At 39.9% G+C, this 20,189-nt stretch overlaps 3 protein-coding genes and 1 long non-coding RNA gene across 4 annotated transcripts; 2 read left to right on the forward strand and 2 right to left on the reverse strand.

The window, feature by feature from the left end:
• Nucleotides 1-582: 582 nt before the first annotated feature.
• Nucleotides 583-8,435, reverse strand: LOC121799308. The gene is made up of 2 exons (XR_006050238.1): nucleotides 7,229-8,435; nucleotides 583-771 (listed from the first exon to the last, which is right to left on the reverse strand). It is a non-coding gene; the product is annotated as an uncharacterized LOC121799308 (long non-coding RNA).
• A 957-nt stretch (nucleotides 8,436-9,392) lies between these two features.
• On the forward strand, nucleotides 9,393-12,811 carry LOC121799309 (RING finger and transmembrane domain-containing protein 2-like). Its single transcript, XM_042198633.1, has 9 exons — nucleotides 9,393-9,679; nucleotides 9,792-10,471; nucleotides 10,641-10,717; nucleotides 10,838-11,006; nucleotides 11,095-11,183; nucleotides 11,282-11,446; nucleotides 11,588-11,665; nucleotides 12,217-12,320; nucleotides 12,494-12,811. Exons 2-9 carry the CDS (start codon nucleotides 9,829-9,831, stop codon nucleotides 12,597-12,599), a joined length of 1,431 nt encoding a protein of 476 aa, XP_042054567.1. The 5' UTR covers nucleotides 9,393-9,679; nucleotides 9,792-9,828; the 3' UTR covers nucleotides 12,600-12,811.
• A 3,583-nt stretch (nucleotides 12,812-16,394) lies between these two features.
• On the reverse strand, nucleotides 16,395-17,732 carry LOC121800917 (pentatricopeptide repeat-containing protein At2g21090-like). Its single transcript, XM_042200406.1, has 2 exons — nucleotides 17,691-17,732; nucleotides 16,395-17,090 (listed from the first exon to the last, which is right to left on the reverse strand). Exons 1-2 carry the CDS (start codon nucleotides 17,730-17,732, stop codon nucleotides 16,395-16,397), a joined length of 738 nt encoding a protein of 245 aa, XP_042056340.1.
• A 753-nt stretch (nucleotides 17,733-18,485) lies between these two features.
• On the forward strand, nucleotides 18,486-20,189 carry LOC121798284 (E3 ubiquitin-protein ligase CIP8-like). Its single transcript, XM_042197201.1, has 2 exons — nucleotides 18,486-18,563; nucleotides 18,797-20,189. The coding sequence occupies exon 2, from the start codon at nucleotides 18,804-18,806 to the stop codon at nucleotides 20,034-20,036; it is 1,233 nt and encodes a 410-aa protein (XP_042053135.1). The 5' UTR covers nucleotides 18,486-18,563; nucleotides 18,797-18,803; the 3' UTR covers nucleotides 20,037-20,189.

The raw sequence follows: 20,189 nt of genomic DNA on the forward strand, positions 1-20,189 counted from the left end.
TAACAACTAAACAGAACACAAATTAACATTCGATTGAAGGAACAATGCTAACATGCTATTCTACTTTAACTTGACTTCTACCATTAATTTAGCACTATCGTCACTACTACAAAATTGGCGTGATATGACACTAAAAAATGTCAGCAGAAAAATGATGTCATGGCACTTTATCTATAATGGCATCCTATGCAAGTGCAGCTGAGAGTCACTGTAACGATAGGTGAAATGTGATCATATAACTATCATAACTACACCTAAAAATTGCCACAAAACAATATGTTTGCTGTCATTTGAAAGTGCCAGCAAATGTAATATGTGATTACATTGATTAATACAAATGAAAATTACAAACGACCACCTATAGATTTTTACAATTACATTTTGCCTCTGCAAATTTCATAATTCACATTTCTCCATCTATAAATAGCATAATTTAAGGTTGCTCCTTCAAATATATAAAAATTATTTTATTACTATTATTTAATTTTTCTAAATTTGAATATTAAACAATTACATTTCCATTTCCCAACGTACTATCAGTTCCACTTTACAATCACTTTAAATACAAAACATACATACATATAAAAAACTTATATAATAATTTCCATGAAATCAAAGTATACAATATTAAAATGAAAATACATAAAAGGTTCTACATGACTACACAATTATCTAACTCTTAAGGTTTTTTCTTAGAAGCTCTTTATCACACATTCTCATCCGCATTAGAATACTTAGCTAACTTCATCTTCGCAACAACATCATGTGTTCCTGTTAAGATATTAAAAGCGCAAAATATTAATTGATAAAGGCCTATTTCATGCATCGGTTTAGGGGTAAAATGTATGCTACTTGATCAGTTTATCGCGCAAAGCGAGTGTTAATTGTATAGGAATGCTGCTTGACCAAGGGCAACAAGGCCAAACTGATCAAGCTGGCACAAAAGGCGAAAAAGGCCAAAAAACTGGGTGGGTTGATCAAGGAGGTGATCAAGCAGTTAGCCGGGGGACCACTGCATTCTAGAAGGAAGACACGTGAGGCTGATGCGCTGGAAGGCGAATCCTCATTCTGTTATTGAAGAACCACGACATTCTAGAAGAATGACACATATCAATTGATGAGGCGCGCGATCCCAGCAAGGACGGATATTCGCTGCCAAAGTTGTTATCATAGCTGGAGGTTGTGTGAGAAACTTATAAATAGAGGATGCAACGCCATAATAAGGTGCTTTTTTTTTCTTCTTCGACATCTTCTTTCTTTTTCCTCGCTTTTAGTTTAGTTTTTCCGCCTGTTCCTGGTTCCAAGTTCTTCCCCAATTCCAAAATAGCCTAGTTAAATAGTAGAAATGGTCAGTTAGAAGGAAAGTGACTGAAGGGAGCGCGACAAAGAAATCAATATATGTTCGGCGCCATCTCAAGTTTCCAACCGAGGACCTCTCGGCTTATTTCGCCTTCTTACTTTCTTGTTTTCTGAACTTGTTAGCTTAGTTAAATTCCGTCTTGTTGTGTAGTTAAAGAATCAACCTTGTTTTGTATTTCGCATTTTCGCAGTACTATTTGAGTTCTGAGTATAAAAATCAAAGTTGTTTGTTTTCGGAATTCCATTGTTCCAGTTTAGTTTCGTTTTAAAGTCCCTGATCGAGTATTTGAATCTTCATTATGTTGAATGACAAAGTGGTTTGTAGTTTCGTAGCATGATTAGGTAGTTAAGTCTTTATTTTAGCCTGCCGTTTACTTAGTCTGTTATTTGTTGTCAGCATGATGAGTCCCTTGATCAAGTAGTTAGTCTATTTTCTGCCTAGCGTAATCCAGTAGTTTAAAACTCCCAATTTAAAGCGTAGCAGCAGTCGAACCCTATTCACTAAACACACACTCAACGCACCAGCTTCCATGTGGGATTGACCTCGTACCTGCCGCTTTACTGTTAAAGTAATGCATGATTGGGAGTTATAAATGTTTTTTCGTGAACAAGAGAGAACACCTTGATCAAGTAGCAACGGCATTTGCTAATTGATCCACCCGGTCGGTTATCTTCCATATAACTTGATCCATCTGCGCGTATTCTCTCTTGGCTTCACCAAAATGGCCTGGATCGAGCCAAGAAGAATGAGAGTCCAGTTCCCCTGATCGACCCAAAGGAAGAGACAAAGGGAAAGAGAAAATGGGCGGCGAGACCTCAGGAGAAGGTCAAGGAGAAGAAGCTGAGAAGGTCAAGCCATACCCATACCGCGGAATGGTTACCTGGAAGAGAGACGCCACGAATGATGTGGCCAGTACGTTCAAAGATGTAGAAGTTAAGGTGCTACTCTTGACGGCATTAAAGAAGCCCCCAGTCAGCAAATTTATAAAGGACTACCTGGTGGGGAAGGTCAATGAAGAAGGGAGAATGATTACAGATGAAAATGTCTCTGCAGTGATCCAGCGAAGCGACCTCCCATCAAAGAAGACAGACCCAGGGATGTTCACATTCCCAATTTCGATCGGAGATATTCAAGTGGAGCATGCAATGTGCGATTTAGGGCATCCATCAATGTTCTGCCGTATGCTATCTACAAAAAGCTAGGAGAGGCCAAGCTCGTCGATACTGATATCATGATACAGCTGGCCGACAGATCTTGCATTCACCCGGAGGGAATTCTGGAAGATGTAATCGTAAAGGTGAACAATTTTCTGTACCCAGCCGGCTTCTTCGTCATCATGATGATAGAGCCAGCAGCGAAGGAGTTCAGCGGAGTTCTGTTGGGAAGACCATTCTTGTCGACGGCCAGCACTATAATCGATGTCCGTAATGGGACGATCAGTCTGGATTTCAACAGAGAGCAATTCACGTTCAACATTGACGAAGCAATGAAGAGGCCGGCAGACAGTGAGAATGTGTACTCGGTGGACGTAACCGAACTGCTGGTGCAGGAGTATCTGGAGAAGGAGTTCCTACAAAGGCAGTTCACTGACTCCGCTGCAGATGAAGAGGTTGAGAAAGAAGTCACCGAATGGTATAAAGCCATGAATGTAGGTGAAATGAATGATCAAGTCATCGCGAAAGCAGTGATGGATTTTTGCAAGCGACCGCGACCAGCTGGGTCAAGCGGAATCGCTCAAGTGTCTAGCCTCAAGAAGCTGCCTGTTCAAGGCATGCCACTGAGAAGAGAAACGGAAGAAAATCCTCTGCCTACTAAAGTGCTGAAACCCGTGAAGGAATTGAAGCCACTTCCAGCGCATTTGAAGTACGCCTATCTGGGGGAGGATGAAACAAAGCCCGTGATCATCAACAGTCGGTTGACCTAGGGGCAGGAGGATAAATTGCTGGAAGTGTTGAGGCAAAACCAAAAGGCAATCGGGTGGAAGCTGACGGATCTGGTGGGCATCAGCCCAGATTTATGCATGCACCATATCAGGCTGGAAGAAGGAGCTAAGCCACACCGTGACCAGCAACGCAAACTCAACCCAAACATGAGGGAAGAGGTGCTCAAGGAGATAGTCAAGCTGGTCTCCATAAGAATTATCTACTCCATTCCTGATAGCAACTGGGTCAGTCCAGTTCATATGGTGACGAAGAAGGGTGGAATCCAGGCGGTGAAGAACGAGAAGAATGAGCTGATTCCGACACGACCAGTCACTGGGTGGAGGATGTGTATTGATTACAGGAAGCTGAACGCGGCCACAAAGAAAGATCACTTCCCGTTGCCATTCATTGACCAGATGCTTGAGAAATTAGTCGGGAAGCAATACTTCAGTTTCCTCGATGGGTACAGTGGCTACTTCCAGATCGCGGTGAATCCAGAGGATCAAGAAAAGACCACCTTCACATACCCTTTTGGCACCTACGCCTACAGAAGAATGTCATTTGGCCTCTGCAATGCCCCAGGCACCTTCCAAAGATGCATGATGAGCATTTTCTCTGATTTGTTAGAAGATTGCATAGAGATCTGCATGGACAATTTTACCGTCTATGGAGACACATTTGATCAAGGGCTACATAACCTAAACAGAGTGCTGGAGAGGTGCCGGCAGAAGGACTTGGTGTTAAACTTTGAGAAATGCCATTTCATGGTTACCGAAGGCATTGTCCTGGGCCACGTCGTGTCGAGCAGAGGGATCGAAGTGGATCAAGCCAAGGTGGGTGTCATAGCGAAGCTCCCGTACCCGACAAATCAAAAGGAGATCCGGGCCTTCTTGGGTCATGCAGGCTTTTACAGACGATTTATCAAGTCTAGGTGTGAGAAGTTTTCCCTGATTTTTTTATCTCTGTGCCGTTGCCTAACCTTTTTTTCCACTGCATCAAGCCACTCGAGGGCGAGCTAATATGCAGTGGGAGGGGGGAGGGTTAGCCTTATTGAAATCATACATGTCAAATTATAAAAATGCAAAACTATCAGTTATTATTAATTAGGGTAGTATGCATGGAATTGGATAAATGAAAGATATGAATGCCTGGGGAAGGGTAAGAAACAGGACACAGTATGTTTACATGTGAAACTTGATTGCTCAACTTGATCAGTTTGAATGACGTAAGTATGATGGAAATGCTCAATTCTAAAACCTTCTGTGAAGCCTCTCTAAAATGCGAGTTATATGTCAAAGTAGAACACTTTCTACTATTTTTACAAAGGAAAAAATACGAGAGACTACTTTTTGATATTTAGATGAAAATTGCACAAGTAGTAAGGACTAAAGGCATTAGGACCTAACCAATTGAGCCATTTTTCCTTTCGTTTCACAAACCCGACTCATCAAACAAGCACCCCCTAGAAAGCCAAGTTGAGCCATATACAATTTCACCCGTCTTTTGAAGCCTTAAAACCGAAATTTTATATTTTGTAACACATGAGAAAAAGGGGTTGAGAGATGAATTGTTTCAAAAGAAAAAAAGGGATGACAATAGAAAAGCCGAAATAAAAGGGTAGCCGGGTTGAGCAAGTTTAGTCAGTCAGGTTGATCGGTTAAGTTGATCGGTTCGAAAAAAAAATTATATATTTTGAAAAAAAGTTGAGAAAAGTTGAAAAAGAAGGGCAGGAAAAAGTTTGTAACCTGACCCAGTAAGTCGAGAGTTAAGAAATAAGCCAAAAGTTAAAGGGCTAAGGGTCGCAACTTGACCTAGTGAAACATCAAGTGGCAAAATAATAACCCAGCTTGATCCAGAAGAGTGGTTCTTTTTCCAGTTTATATTTTTGAATTTTTAACTTAGAACCCCTAGGACCCTACCCCTACACGTCACTTCCCTAAGCCTCATTACGACCGAAACAAAGACCTTAAAGAACTATCTTGTGCAGTCCGATTAGAGGTATTAAATGTGTAGCAATTACTGAGTGAACAATCCTAACATCTCTGGTGAGAAATGAGTGACTGGGTTAATCCAACAGTTGGTTTAAATTGAGCTATCTTGACAAACTTGATCAAGTGAACGCGAAAGGGAGGAAACATAAGCTGCTTGCAAATGGATTGACCTCGACTTCGGGTATGATTGTTGGAAGTTTATTCGGTTTATGCACCTATGTGAATATGTGTCTCTGTTTTGAGTCTTGTTTTTCTTTTCGTCTTCTTTCACTTTCTTGAACCGAGTAAACCATGCCTTAAATTTGCCTTATCTTTTTCTTTTCTTTTCTTTTTCTTTTCTTTTTCTTTATACTTGAGGACAATTATGTTTTAAGTGTGAGTAGTTTGATAAGGCCAATTTCATGCATCGGTTTAGGGGTAAAATGTATGCTACTTGATCAGTTTATCGCGCAAAGCAAGTGTTAATTGTATAGGAATGCTGCTTGACCAAGGGCAACAAGGCCAAACTGATCAAGCTGACACAGAAGGCGAAAAAGGCCAAAAAACTGGGTGGGTTGATCAAGGAGGTGATCAAGCAGTTAGCCGGGGGACCACTGCATTCTAGAAGGAAGACACGTGAGGCTTCCAGCGAATCCTCATTCTGTTATTGAAGAACCATGACATTCTAGAAGAAGGACACGTATCAATTGATGAGGCGCGCGATCCCAGTAAGGACGAATATTCGCTGCCAAAGTTGTTATCATAGCTGGAGGTTGTGTGAGAAACTTATAAATAGAGGATGCAACGCCATAATAAGGAGCTTTTTTTTTCTTCTTCGACATCTTCTTCCTTTTTCCTCGCTTTTAGTTTAGTTTTTCCGCCTGTTCCTGGTTCCAAGTTCTTCCCCAATTCCAAAATAGCCTAGTTAAAAAGTAGAAATGGTCAGTTAGAAGGAAAGCGACTGAAGGGAGCGCGACAGAGAAATCAATATATGTTCGGTGCCATCTCAAGTTTACAACCGAGGACCTCTCGGCTTATTTCGCCTTCTTACTTTCTTGTTTTCTGAACTTGTTAGCTTAGTTAAATTTCGTCTTGTTGCATAGTTAAAGAATCAACCTTGTTTTGTATTTCGCATTATCGCAGTACTGTTTGAGTTCTGAGTATAAAAATCAAAGTCGTTTGTTTTCGGAATTCTATGTACACTGTTCCAGTTTAGTTTTGTTTTAAAGTCCCTGATCGAGAGCTTGAATCTTCATTATGTTGAATGACAAAGTGGTTTGTAGTTTCGTAGCATGATTAGGTAGTTAAGTCTTTATTTCAGCATGTCGTTTACTTGGTCTGTTATTTGTTGTCAGCATGATGAGTCCCTTGATCAAGTAGTTAGTCTATTTTCTGCCTAGCGTAATCCAGTAGTTTAAAACTCCCAATTTAAAGCGTGGCAGCAGCCGAACCCTATTCACTAAACACACACTCAACGCACCAGCTTTCCTGTGGGATCGACCTCGTACCTGCCGCTTTACTATTAAAGTAGTGCACGATTGAGAGTTATAAATGTTTTTTCGTGAACAAGAGAGAACGCCTTGATCAAGTAGCAACGACATTTGCTAACTGATCCATCCGGTCGGTTATCTTCCATATAACTTGATCCATCTGCGCGAATTCTCTCTTGCCTTCACCATTAATCAACATAAACAAACTCCAACAAAATAATAAAAATTGATGAAAAAGGGAAATATTAAGCTAGCAACACTTAACTTTGTTATTGATGCCTATTTTGTGCTAATAAAAAAGTTGCCACATTCCATAATTTGACAATATAAGATCAAGAAAATAACTAAGGTAATAAGGTATTACCTGTTCCTCGGGACAAAGAGAACGTATCACACAAAATTCAAATTATTAACGAATTTACTAACACTCTTTTACTTGTATGTTCCCTATCAAATTTTCAATCATCAATGCAAGAAGAAACAAACCTTCAAATTATTTATCCATATGCACATATAGAACTTGCATATTGGCTTCAATACCCTTCTTATTCTCTCCCACTCCATAAAGTACCGCACAATAAACAAAAAAGATCAAGCTAATAAACATTAGTACCTGCTGTATTTCTCACATAAAGGTTATGTTTTTACTACCTTTTATTCTTTGAACATCAGATACAGAACATATACTATATCAATAGGCATGACAATATGCAATCTCACTAACTCTTAGAAGAGAATGTAAAGAAATTATTATAAGCACGTGAAATTCAGATTAGGTACATAGCTACTGATAGTTACCAAGGCAATGCATTATCAACTTACTAGCTTAGATGACTGAAGCAATACAATGTTGAGTCTCTAAATTTGTGAATGGGATAACATTTTTATAGCCATAGACACACATATATCAAGTTTATTATTATTATTATTATTATTATTATTATTATTATTATTAATATAGCTCCAAATATTACTAAACTTATTATTCACATTCACCCATTATCAAGTAAACTTATTATTCACAAATTCACCCATTATCAAGTCTACAAATCAATGAAGTTATAAAACGTAAACGATAATGTGTTATATAATTTCATACTAAGACCAAGCAAAAGAATTACTCTAATAAATGAGTGAAACTTATAAAGTCATGTGTAAACTGACAATAAGGTGCAATGGTGATTCTCCAGATGGCTAATTATATTAATCAACTAATGAATCGACAACCATTAGCATTCAAAACTCTAATTTTCCCAACTTATCATATATCTACTTCATCCACTATTTTATCCAAATCGTTAACCAAATCATAAGCTAGACAATTATCACAAACTATTTCCTACATAAAAACCTAGAATTGAAAAAATTAGGATTCACAAACAAACAACATTTTAAACTATGGAAATAAACCTCAGGTGGAGCAACAAGGGCAGCGGCTAGTAGTGTGGGCAACGTTTCCGCCGGGGAAGGGCTTTCGGAGGTGAGCAGTGGCGCCGGTGACTAGTCGCACGGGCAGAGACATGTTTGGGCAGTGGCGCGCCTATGGTACGCAATTAAAAGCTTTGTACGGGGAAAGGTAAGCGGTGCGGTGACTCTCGCCGGCGATTGGGCAGCGAGGGTAGGGTGACTTTTTTTTGGAGGGGGGAAGGAGGGTTTGAGAAATCAGAGAGGAAGGGGGAATCTGAAATTTTGGTTTTAATAATTAAGACTTTTTATGACTTTTTAATTTGTTATGTTTAATTATTGGTTTTAACTTTTCTGAATGTCATACTTAAATATTTCTTAATTTTACTTATTAATTGGTTAATTATCCATTTGCTTCGTAAAATATTAGGTGATGACGTTTACATTTTTGTGAAAATTTACATTTTTTATTTTTATCTCAATATTAAGAATTATTTTTACTTTGAAACTGAATACACATAGAAGTGCCATTAAATGAGTTCCAATATGGCATTTATTGTGTGATGTAGTAATAGTATATGTTATACGTGTAGTGACTCAATATCTATACTGGCATCCTTTACAAAGTATGATAAATTAAGTGTGGTGAGAAGCTATTTTCTTAATAGTGCGTTAGTTCTTCTTTCAACCTTGGGCGAAACCACTAATTCTAACACAAGAAAATGATGAAATAAACTAAGAACATGCAAGAACCGAAACACTACTATCAACCAACAACCACTATGTAACGAAATTCAACGACATAAATAAATGTATAATACTCAACTTAGGATAAATAAATGCTACGATTTCTCATTCTACCAACAACATTCCATTGCATAAACATAAATGCACTAAACATACAGAAGTGAAAACATCATGAATGCATGATGAAAAAAGTATGAAAACATTCACAAAAACTTCGACTGCTCCGTCCGGTCCGGACGCGTATTAATATTTTGTGGACTAATTCTTTAAAAGAAATAGAAGTATAAACTTTTATACTTTGTGGTGGGGCATGAATATTAATATTCCGTCCGGTCCAACCACGAATTTTCAAAGGTCAGCTGCTGAAAATAGCACACACGTATTTATGTAATTATTCAAAATAAAAAAATAAATAAATAAAAACGACCCGCCAGAAAACAACAATAAATAATAATGGTAATTTATAATTAGTTTTGCGTTTGCAAGTGTGTATAAACTATAAACAGCAGGCAGGGTCATCGTCCGTACCCTTGTTTCTCTCTCTTCTCGCTCCTCCATTATCCCAATCAAAGAGAAGAGCAGAGAGAGAGAGAAAGGGCAAACGCGTATTCAACGACTCGCAGCCGTGATTCTCAACGTCGCCCCCTTCCCATTCTCCGCTGCGGCCGCCTCATTTTGAATACATCCTCTCTTTTTTTCTTCTCAATTAGGCTTCTTTTTCCTGCATTCAATCATCATTCTTCTTTTCCTACCCTACCCATCATCCACGGATTTTCGATCTCAAAGGTAAATTCACTCTTTCATTCAATTCCTATTTCTTCTTGCTTTTTATGTAATTGTAATTATAATTGTAATTGTAATTGTAATTGTAATTGTGATTGTGATTGTTGTTAATTAGGGTTAGGGTTAGGTTTAGGCCTGGGACGTCCTCGCAAATGGAAGCGTCCGGTGGGAATTCGGACGCTTACCGAAGCTCCTCTTCTTCCTCTTCATCGTCGTCGTCTTCTTTCTCGAATGCCTCTAATCATCCCCGAAGAAATGGGCTGCAAATTTCGGCTTCCACCCTTCTCCGCTCTCCCTTGTCCACCTTATTAGAGTACACCGGCTTCATCAGAACCAGGCCGAACAGTTCCGATTCCGATTCTTTATTGAACAACGGTGGTATCCACAATGACCTCTCGAATGACTCTGCACCCGCCCCTTCCGCGGGAGAGGTTTCCATTAGGATAATTGGGTCTGCGGAACATGATCATGACAGGGTTGCTACGTCTCTGCATTCAGGGCCATCTGCCGACTCCTTTTCAAGGCCGGTTTCTAGGTCGCCGTCTGGAGCTTCAGCACTATCGTCCATGGAGAGTCAGGTTGATCTGCGGAGTGATAGAGATTCTGCGGATGGGGCTGCCAACTCGGCTAATGCAGATGGCAATGCGGAAGGTGCTGAGGGAGTTGGCGCCAATAATAGGGATTCTTCTTCCTCTTACCAGAGATATGATATACAGCAGGCTGCTCGTTGGATCGAGCAGGTCCTTCCTTTCTCGTTGCTTCTGTTGATTGTATTCATACGTCAGCACCTCCAAGGTATTACAATGCTTCATCATATTGATATGGCCTTCTGATTTGTGTCAAATCATATCGAAGCTGTTATTGGTGCATTGCTGCATTGTTCAAATAGCTATATATTATGCCTCTTCATTGGCTATCATATGAAAGAATCAAAATAATTGATTGACTTGTTCTATGTTTGCAGGATTCTGTGTTACAATTTGGATTGCTGCTTTCATGTTTAAGTCAAATGATATTGTACGGAAGCAGACGGCACTAAAGGTACTTGACGTAGATTTCCATATCTTTCGAGAAACTTTTAATCCATTTACTGTGAAGATGGAAATCCCATAAGTTTCACTTTGAAGTCACTGTTAACAAGGGTCTGTCTTCCCTCTTCAGGGTGAGAGGAAAATAATGACTCTTATTGGCATTGTCTTTCTTTACTCACTTCATGTTTTCGGGATATACTGGTGGTACCGGAAAGATGATGTGCTCTATCCTTTGCTGATGCTGCCTCCAAGAACCATACCTCCTTTCTGGAATGCGATATTTATCATCATGGTGAATGGTGAGTCATTGTCATTAATCACTGCAATTTTGAAGTGTTACATGTCAGTAATTTGACCTTGTTCTTTGTGATGCACCTTTTTCTTTAGATACACTTGTTCGTCAAGCAGCAATGGTCATCAAGTGTATGCTCTTGATGTATTACAAAAATAGCAGAGGTCGGAACTACCGTAGGCAGGTAAATCATGTCTGTGCCTTATGGTCAACTAGATACTTGTAATTTCTAGTTTGTTTCGGAAAGTGCCTACCTGCTAATGAAATATTGTTTATTCACAGGGTCAACTGTTAACTTTGGTTGAGTACCTGCTGCTCCTTTATCGTGCACTGCTCCCTGCCCCTGTTTGGTACCGTTTCTTCTTGAACAAAGAATACGGGAGTCTTTTCTCATCGCTTATGACTGGATTGTATTTAACCTTCAAGCTTACTTCTGTTGTTGAGAAGGTATAAACATGTATTTCAGCCAAGTCTGTTCTTTTAATGATTAAAAATTATAGGATTTGTAGCAGTAGTATTCAGTAGATCTTTTCAGGAATCTCTATATTCCCTGCCTTTAGGCTCTGCTGAATTGAGTCATGTTTTCAGGTCCAATTATTCATTACTGCTCTTAAAGCACTGTCAAGGAAAGACATCCACTATGGAGCTTATGCTACAACTGAACAGGTATTCATTTCTCTTTCACTGGCTACAGCTTTTTAAAAAAACATCCAGTTAAGGGATATGCATATACAGACATTATATATGTATATAGGCTTATACTGTTCAACGATCTTGCTTCCACTTTAGCACAAGCATTTAAATTTTGTAAATGTCAGCCCTTGTTTACACCTTGCCTGTGAATAGTTACGCGCACTGTCTTTACATGTGCACCTTTTTGGTATGCTAGCTCTGCAATACAAATGTTCTTAAAAATGCCTGATGTCCTTTCACAACATTACCGACCACTCGATTCTTTATTGGAATGGGGCTGGGATGGAACTTGCAAGACAAAGATTTGTGAAAATTCTTGATGAGCTGAAAGACCTAACAACATCCCCAAAATTTTTGTGTCGCCTTACTCTTTCATGATTTTGTGCTATTGTCAGTGAAACTCCATTTTGCTGCATGTTCTCTATGTATTGTATTGAATTTCTTACTGACATTGGTGCTGCTCCTTTTGTGCTTCAACTTGATGACTAATCCTCTTGCCACTTCATTGATTTGATTATATTCAGGTCACTGCAGCTGGAGATTTGTGTGCTATTTGCCAGGAAAAGATGCATTCGCCGGTCCTTCTACGTTGCAAACACATATTTTGTGAGGACTGTGTATCTGAGTGGTTGGTTTTCTCTTCCTACCTTTAGTATTATTCCAAAATATGTCGAGAATCGTCATTGCTGCTTGAGCTACAAATATATTGAAAATAGCAGCAAGGCATGTTTGTATGCAGTCAGATTCTCAAAATTTTATTGTGCAGTCTTGATTTGAGCTATTGTTATTTCGTGTCCCCAGGTTTGAGAGAGAACGGACTTGCCCTCTATGCCGTGCATTGGTGAAACCGGCAGATCTTAGATCGTTTAGTGATGGGTCAACTAGTCTATTTTTTCAGTTATTTTAAATTCAGGAAGTTTTCTGCTTTGGAGGCTTAATCCTCGACTCAAAGCAGCTCGGTCCTGATCACACCATCTGCATAGAATATCTTAATTGCAAATATTATGTTGCCATTGACACGGTCATACGTTGTAAACAGAAAGTGTATGTGGAGTTACATTCACTGTCAACAGTATAAGCAATATAGCATGCGGTATATAAAAGCACAGTTTTGATGAACTCTCATGTCCCAGTTGTGTACTTTCAATTTTTTACTTGCTTCCAATTGTCTTTATTGAAATAAAAGGGATCAAAACAGAAAGTTATTATAAATGTAGCAGGAAATACAGGTTCATTGATAAATCGAGAGCCCTGGTTTCTTCCTCTTCAACCCCATCTCCACTGCATTTATCTGCTCAAGCCGCGCTTTAAAGAAGGGAAGATCGAAAGTGAAGTGGGATAATAATGGCAAATGCTTCTTCTCTGGCTTCTGCGGAGCAGCTTCATCACAGACAGGTTTGGGAGTTTCTGATACATTGCAGCTTTTCTTGTTTCTGGACTTGTATCCAGAATGGCAATTCTCTAAAGCTAGTATAACCGGTCTGGATGAACAATTCAAATCTTTAACCACGGCTGTGGCTTTCTTGTCTTTTCTCTTTTGTTCCAACTTTGCTTCTTCCCTGTCTCGTGCTGTGTTGCTGGCTTTGGTAAAGGGGTTGCAGCCTGCAGGAGCAAAGTCGCGGAATGTCTTGAATTGTTTTGGTTTGGGGCAAGTTTTTGTTTCATGCTGTCCTAGTAGCTTCCGCTTTGCGACCATTTGGGCCGTTGGTCCCAAATCCTTTACATACGACATTAAGCTATCCTCGTAGCTAATGTCTCCCTGCCAACACAAGACGAGATGTATTTTCGTTATGTGCCCACTTTATAACATATCTATCTATATGAAATCCTACCAGAATCAGTGGAATGGAAGTGGTTGAGCCTGCTGCATCCTCCTTCTTGCACAAGTATGTCTCTCTTCTCCTATCTGCAACTTGAGAATTCGACAGTCTACCTGTATATACATCTCAAGGATGAATTCGCAGAACTTGGAAAATAAACCGGGAAGAGAGAGATGAAAACCAGGGGTCTTTGGTTGAAACGTTGAAGTAGGGGGCTTAGGGATGGAATCGCATAAAGTTTTCCTCATCGATCTTCGTCTTGTCCCCTCAACAAAGTTTTCGGGATTTGTTTTAAGGAGATGAAAGACCTTACGAGCTAAGTCATGTATAGCACGCGCCTGTGGCACAGCAGAGGCTGTCGATTAGATGGAGAATAACGTTGAGGTTGAGAGTTGGTGTTACCTGTCTGAAGTAAGTGGTGGTGGAGGAGTTGAAATGCATTGCATTTTCTGGTATGAGAAACACATCATGCTGCCAACATAAACCAATTTAGGCTTTGGCTGCTGTTGCTACACATGAAACATGAAGCAAAGCAAACCTTGAATTGTTGAAGATTTTGGTACATCCCTTCATGGAGTTTAGCCCTCATTGTGCCAAAGTCCATAGGCTCTTTAACAATCTCGTAATAATTCTCAACCTGTTGAAGAAACAACGAGCGGTAGTCGAGCTGAGCTAAGAGAATTTGAGATGAAGAAAGAGACACAAACCTGATTAGGATCAACTGGTTGAGCAAAGATCTCATATGTATCTCTCCTAAAACATGAATTCACATTCAGTATTCAGATTAATCATTCATGTAGGAATCTAATGCAATCAAGTTTCACTTCACCTCTGCAGTGTATCAAGAACAAGCTCAAGCGTGTGCTTCGCTAGCATTACTCCGTTGTCATCATGGTCTTGATTTTGCTCGAGAGATCTCCAATCCACTGAAACCATCGAAAACACATGTATAAGCCAAGCCAGAGTGCAGTGCACAAATTCAATAAACTCACCGAAGTCATCGTTTTGGGGACTCTCAGCACCCTGCAGCATGCATGCCATCCATCAGCATATATTATGACGAACGAGAGTGAATGCGTACTTACCTTCCAGACTTGTTTGGGTAATTTCGAGAGTGGAGGTAAAGCTGGAGCTGTATCATCTAAATTTAGACGATTATCGAGGGCTGAGATTCGAGGGCTCCTCCGCCTCCTCTGGCCGGAGGACTTGGCCACTACTTTCCTACAAATGTTGTTGAGTTAGTAATATTATGAGGATGAGGAAGATGAGTTTATTAGTACCTTGATGACATTGAATAATGGATTATAGTATTTTATGAAGATGAGAATCAAACTCTGGTGCTGCTTTTAAACAGCATATCAAGATCAGATATAGTTAGTTATTCCTGTATTTGGACAAGAAAGATTGAGAGTTAACAACTATGCCGTTATATGCCTAATTTAGTAATCCCTCTCATTTACATTCCTATCTTTTACCATTGACTTTTGATTCCAATATTTTGTTTTGCTGTATTTACAATTTGAGGCGTGCTAAAACTGAGGAGAATGAATGAATTTGATATACACATACTTTGCCACACACAAAATTCATCAAGTTACATAGGAGTAGTACATATCATTATGCTCCATCAACTATTCATCTTCTTATCACTTTCTTTTTCAATTTATCCTTATTTATTTGAATTACAATATTTTGAAAATTAAATTACTAAGGAGTATCATATAATCAAAGTTAAAAAATTACCTACTAGAAATTTATTATTTTTTATAAGTAATAATAGTATATAATTAATGAAATTAATTTAATTGTGAAAAAAATAGCAAAATAATACTCCTTCCGTCCCTTGTTAAGTAGTACTCTCCCTCCGTCCCTTATAATTTGTCACCATTTGACACGGCACAGGTTTTAAGAAATGTAGAATGTGGTTTGAAAAAGTTATTGATATGTGAGTCCTATTTTTATATACTGTATTAGCTTTACAATAAAATATGAGTAAACATGAATTAGTGGAATGTGGGGTCGGTCCACTAAAAAAATGATAAAAGTGAAAGATGACAAATTTTTAGGGACTGAAGAAAATGGAAATACAATACAAAAATAACCTTAATGACTAGTATAAAGTTAAATTCAAAAGATCAATAATTATAATTATTTTTATAATAGTTAGTAAAATTTATGAAATAAAACAACTAATGAATAAAATAATAAAAATAAAAATAAAATAGAAAAAAGCAAAAACTATGTGGTGAACCGCAAACCATGCCATAGTTGCGGTACGTCTCATAGCTTCAGTTCCGACCCCCTAGCTACAAATTTGAGGCAGGCCGGATTTTATCTTGAGGTCCGGCACAAGCCAGACCTGAATTGCGGTTCGAATCCAAACGCGACATGCATTGTGGAGGGTCGGTCGAACTGCAACTCAATTTTATTTATTTTTCAATTGAAAATTATTTTTATTATTACAATAACTTTAGAAAATTTAATCGGGTAAATTTTGGTAATTGATTAATCTAATTTTAGAAATTATAATCATGTAATTTTTGGTATTTAATTACTGTAATTTTAAGTTATTTATTTTAATTTTATATGTATATAACAAAAAAAGTTAGATGAGGATTAAAAAAGTAAATGTACAAATAAGTACAACAGAATTATAATGACTAAAGTCTCAATTTGGTCTTTAACATATTGCGGTTTTTTTTATTTTGGTCCAAAATATTATCTTTTGAATTATTCGGTCCCTCACATTTGAAATCGGATCACATTTGGTCCATTTTGGACGGTTCCGTCAAATTTTTGACGATTTTAATTAACGAGTCACAAATCCGTCACTAATACGCGCGAACAACCTCATCGAACAACCTTCTCCCATCTCACCACATTCAAGCAAGAACATCCCTCAATTTTATCTCATCGAACAACCTTCTCTCATCTCCCATCTCGTCACATTTCGCATACGCATCCATCACAGAACTCGATAAAACAACATTTGTCAAGAATCCAAGTACAAAAACTTGGCAATGCAGCTGCTTTAACAACCACAAAGCCTTCAACTTCACACAAACCGTCAACACCCCAGCAAAGTTATACTCATTATACCCACAATCCGACCTTCTCAGCTCCAAATAACACCTGACAGCCTCATCTAACCTCTCGCTCTGCACATACGCCATTATCATCATGTTCCAATTGACGAAATCTCTCTCCGGCATTTTATCAAACACCTTCCGTGCAGCCTTCGCCATCCCCAGCTTCGCGTGACCAGAGAGCATATTATTCCAAGAATACAAATTCCTCACGCGCATTTTGTCGAACACCTCCCGCACCCTAGACTGATCGCCGCATTTCACATACATTTCTATCAAATGATTGGCGAGGAAAGTGTCGGGATGCTTCGATCTTGTTAGCTTCCAATGGAGGTGCATCAATTTCCCCGCCTTGAGCGACTTCTCATCGGCGATTCGGCGGAGGAGAGAGGCGGTGGTTTTGTAGTTGAGCAAAACGCCTCCTTTAGATAAATAGGGCAAGGCGTTAACTGCTTCATAGAGCTGGCCGCGCGATGCGAGATTGAGTAAATTCTGTACAACGCAGGGATAGTTTCGCAATTTTGTGACGGATTAGTGGCGGATTTGTGACGGATCAGTTTCTCCCAGTTAGTGACGGATTAGTGAAGGATTTGTGACCCGTTAATTAAAACCGTCAAAAATTTGACGGAACCGTCCAAAATGGACCAAATGTGATCTGATTTCAAATGTGAGGGACCGAATAATTCAAAAGATAATGTTTTGGACCAAAATAAAAAAAACGCAATATGTTAAGGACGAAATTGAGACTTTAGTCATGTATAAATTGTGACCTGAGTTGACATTTGATAGCTCACACATTATTAGTACTCCGCGATGTAAGTTTATAGTGAAAAAAATATCATTTATTCCTCAATTTATCACTTTATTATTTATGTAGACTAAAGTCCCAAAATGGTCCTTAACATATTACGTTTTTTTATTTTGATTCAAAACATTATCTTTTGAATTATTCGGTCTCTCACATTTGAAATCGGATCACATTTGGTCCATTTTGGACGGTTCCGTAACATTTTTGACGGTGTTAATTACCGGGTCACAAGTCCGTCACTAATCCGGGAGAAACTGATCCGTCACAAGGCCTCGCCTCAACACTTGCGCCCTCGCCTGCACCCTCTTGGCCTCCACCAACTCCATCCTCTTAGGCTACGGTAAGTCGGTAACCAAATTTTTTTTCCCCAATTCTTCTTCATCACATGTAGCATTCAGTAATTTCTGCGATTGCAGACATCGGAGTAATGAGCGGCGCAGCTCTCTTCATCAAACAAGACCTCAAAATCTCATCAATTTAGCATGAGATTCTCGTGCGCTCTCTCAATGTATTCTCCTTGATCGGCTCTCTAGCCTCCGGCAATACCTACGATTGCATCGGCCGCCGCTATACGATCGTCTTAGCCGCCGCCGCTTTTTTAGCCGGAGCGCTGCTGATGGGGCTAGCGCCGTCCTACCCTTTCCTCATCGCCGGAAGGGCGGTGGCGGGGATTGGGGTCGGGTACTCCCTCATGATCGTGGCGCTTTACACGGCGGAGGTCTCCCCCGCCACCACCCGCGGCTTCCTCACCTCGCTGCCCGAGGTCTTCATCAACGTCGGCATCCTCGTCTAGTGACGGATTAGTGACGGGTTAATGACGGATTTGTGACGGATCAGTTTCTCCCAGTTAGTGACGGATTTGTGACCCGGTAATTAACACCGTCAAATATTTGATGGAATCGTCCAAAATGGACCAAATGTGATCCGATTTCCAATGTGAGGGACCAAATAATTCAAAAGATAATATTTTGGACCAAAAAAAAAAAAAAAACACAATATGTTAAGGACTATTTTGTGACTTTAGTCTTATATGTATATCTTCTGCCTCATTTTATTTGTAATTTTTAATTTATCGCTCGTCCACGGTGCTTTGGTTTTCCGTCGCCCAATTCTACCACCGGACCACCACCACCGCCGCCGCCGTATCTACGTATCAGGTATATATACTGCTCTCTCTCTCTCCCCCGCTCCCATTGGGATCCACCCTCGCTACTCTAACCTAGATATTTATTCAACGTTTTAATCCTTCCGATTCCATTTCCGATTGTGATTCCGATTCTTAATTGTGAAATAGATTGAGTAATTAAGGATGATGCTTTTAGGTTTATTTCGTTGAATTCTAATTATGCAAGTGCCCAATCTATAACCTAGATGAATCTGCACTTTTCAGTTTGCAAATGGATTTGGAGTCTGGGAGTAATTTGGGGGATTCCTCCTCTTGTGCTTTATGCCATAGAATTCTTCCATTCGACAATGAGGCTGACGAGCTTGACGATTTTAGTGTCTGCGCTGATTGTAAATTTCTGTTTCTGGAAGAATTTGAGTCTGCATCGCCCTCGCCTCAGCTCCACCATAGGAGAAGAAGGGGTCTCTCTAGGAGAAGATTCGTCAGTTCTGAGTCCATGGAGAGTATGTTCTCTCACCAATTTTCACAAATCGCAAGGCAAGACGACGATGCTCGTTCTGTGCGGTCTTCCACAAGGTGGAGGAGATTCTTGTCCGATACCGAAAGTGAGGGTTTCGATTCTCTCCATGTCGAGTCCGACTCCAATGCTAGCTTTAGGAGGTATAGGGCTGTCGACGATACTGACTCTGATGATGCGCTAGATAGCGATAATGATATCGACCCCATGAATGCTGGTGCGTTCAATTGGAATTCGGACGATGACAGTAGTGAAGGTGAAGCTCAGCCGAGAGTCTTGGTTAACTGGGGCAGGCAGCTACTGTCCCCTCAGCTCGTGGGCACAGTTCCACTCGGTATACGCCACCGGATACAAGCACACGCTGGTGACCTGTTAACCAATTTGGATGATGAGTCTTATGTTGGGAATTCGGGGGATTATCTCGATGCCAGAGGGTTTGAGGATCTTCTCGACCATCTTGCTGAAAACGAAGGTTCGAGGAGAGGGGCGCCTCCTGCTTCTCTATCGTATATGAACAATCTGCCACGTCTCATTATTAACGGAGACAAGCAGCAGCAGCAGCAGCAGGAGTGTGCAATCTGCAAGGAGTCGTTCACGCTTGGGGCTGTCGTCAACCAGCTTCCCTGTTTGCACCTTTACCACCCTTCCTGCATCTTGCCGTGGTTAGCTACGAGAAATACGTGCCCACTTTGCCGCTATGAGCTTCCAGCGGATGACAATGAGAGAAGTGAGATGGTTGATGAGCAATACTTGATTGATGATGCTTCCATGGACGACGATGCTTTAGTCGATCGACTTGAAGTTGATGCCGGTGTAGGGGATGAATCTCCGAGAAATAGATGGTTCTTCCTTGCTGCTCCGATTGTCAGTATTCTTGGCATATCTCTCATTTTGTGGTTTGGTGATTCATCCGCAGCTAGAATGTGCGCAACTGGCGCTGGCCGACCTCTGTGCCGTCGGGATAATAACCACAGGAGATGGTGGTAGTTTTTGTAAATCAAGTACTGGCATCGGCTCTTGTATAGTATGTTATATCATAATAGATAGATTGCTTCTTCAGTAGCTATGTTTCTTCTACTCTGTATTTTCAGTGTTATATGCTGATCTATTTCTATTCTTAGCAAATGTTGAGTTTGGATA

The sequence above is a fragment of the Salvia splendens genome, chromosome 4 (assembly GCF_004379255.2).
Source record: "Salvia splendens isolate huo1 chromosome 4, SspV2, whole genome shotgun sequence".
NCBI classification, from domain to species: domain Eukaryota; kingdom Viridiplantae; phylum Streptophyta; class Magnoliopsida; order Lamiales; family Lamiaceae; genus Salvia; species Salvia splendens.

Bases quoted from the DNA above. Each gene is read 5' to 3' on its own strand.
- LOC121800917 (XM_042200406.1), bottom strand. From the start codon at position 17,732: ATGGAGTTGGTGGAGGCCAAGAGGGTGCAGGCGAGGGCGCAA. The intron at 17,091-17,690 runs GTGTTGAGGCGA...TGCGTTGTACAG, and splicing joins GGGTGCAGGCGAGGGCGCAA to AATTTACTCAATCTCGCATC.
- LOC121799309 (XM_042198633.1), top strand. From the start codon at position 9,829: ATGGAAGCGTCCGGTGGGAATTCGGACGCTTACCGAAGCTCCTCTTCT. The intron at 11,007-11,094 runs GTGAGTCATTGT...CTTTTTCTTTAG, and splicing joins ATTTATCATCATGGTGAATG to ATACACTTGTTCGTCAAGCA. The intron at 11,666-12,216 runs GTATTCATTTCT...GATTATATTCAG, and splicing joins CTTATGCTACAACTGAACAG to GTCACTGCAGCTGGAGATTT.
- LOC121798284 (XM_042197201.1), top strand. From the start codon at position 18,804: ATGGATTTGGAGTCTGGGAGTAATTTGGGGGATTCCTCCTCTTGTGCT.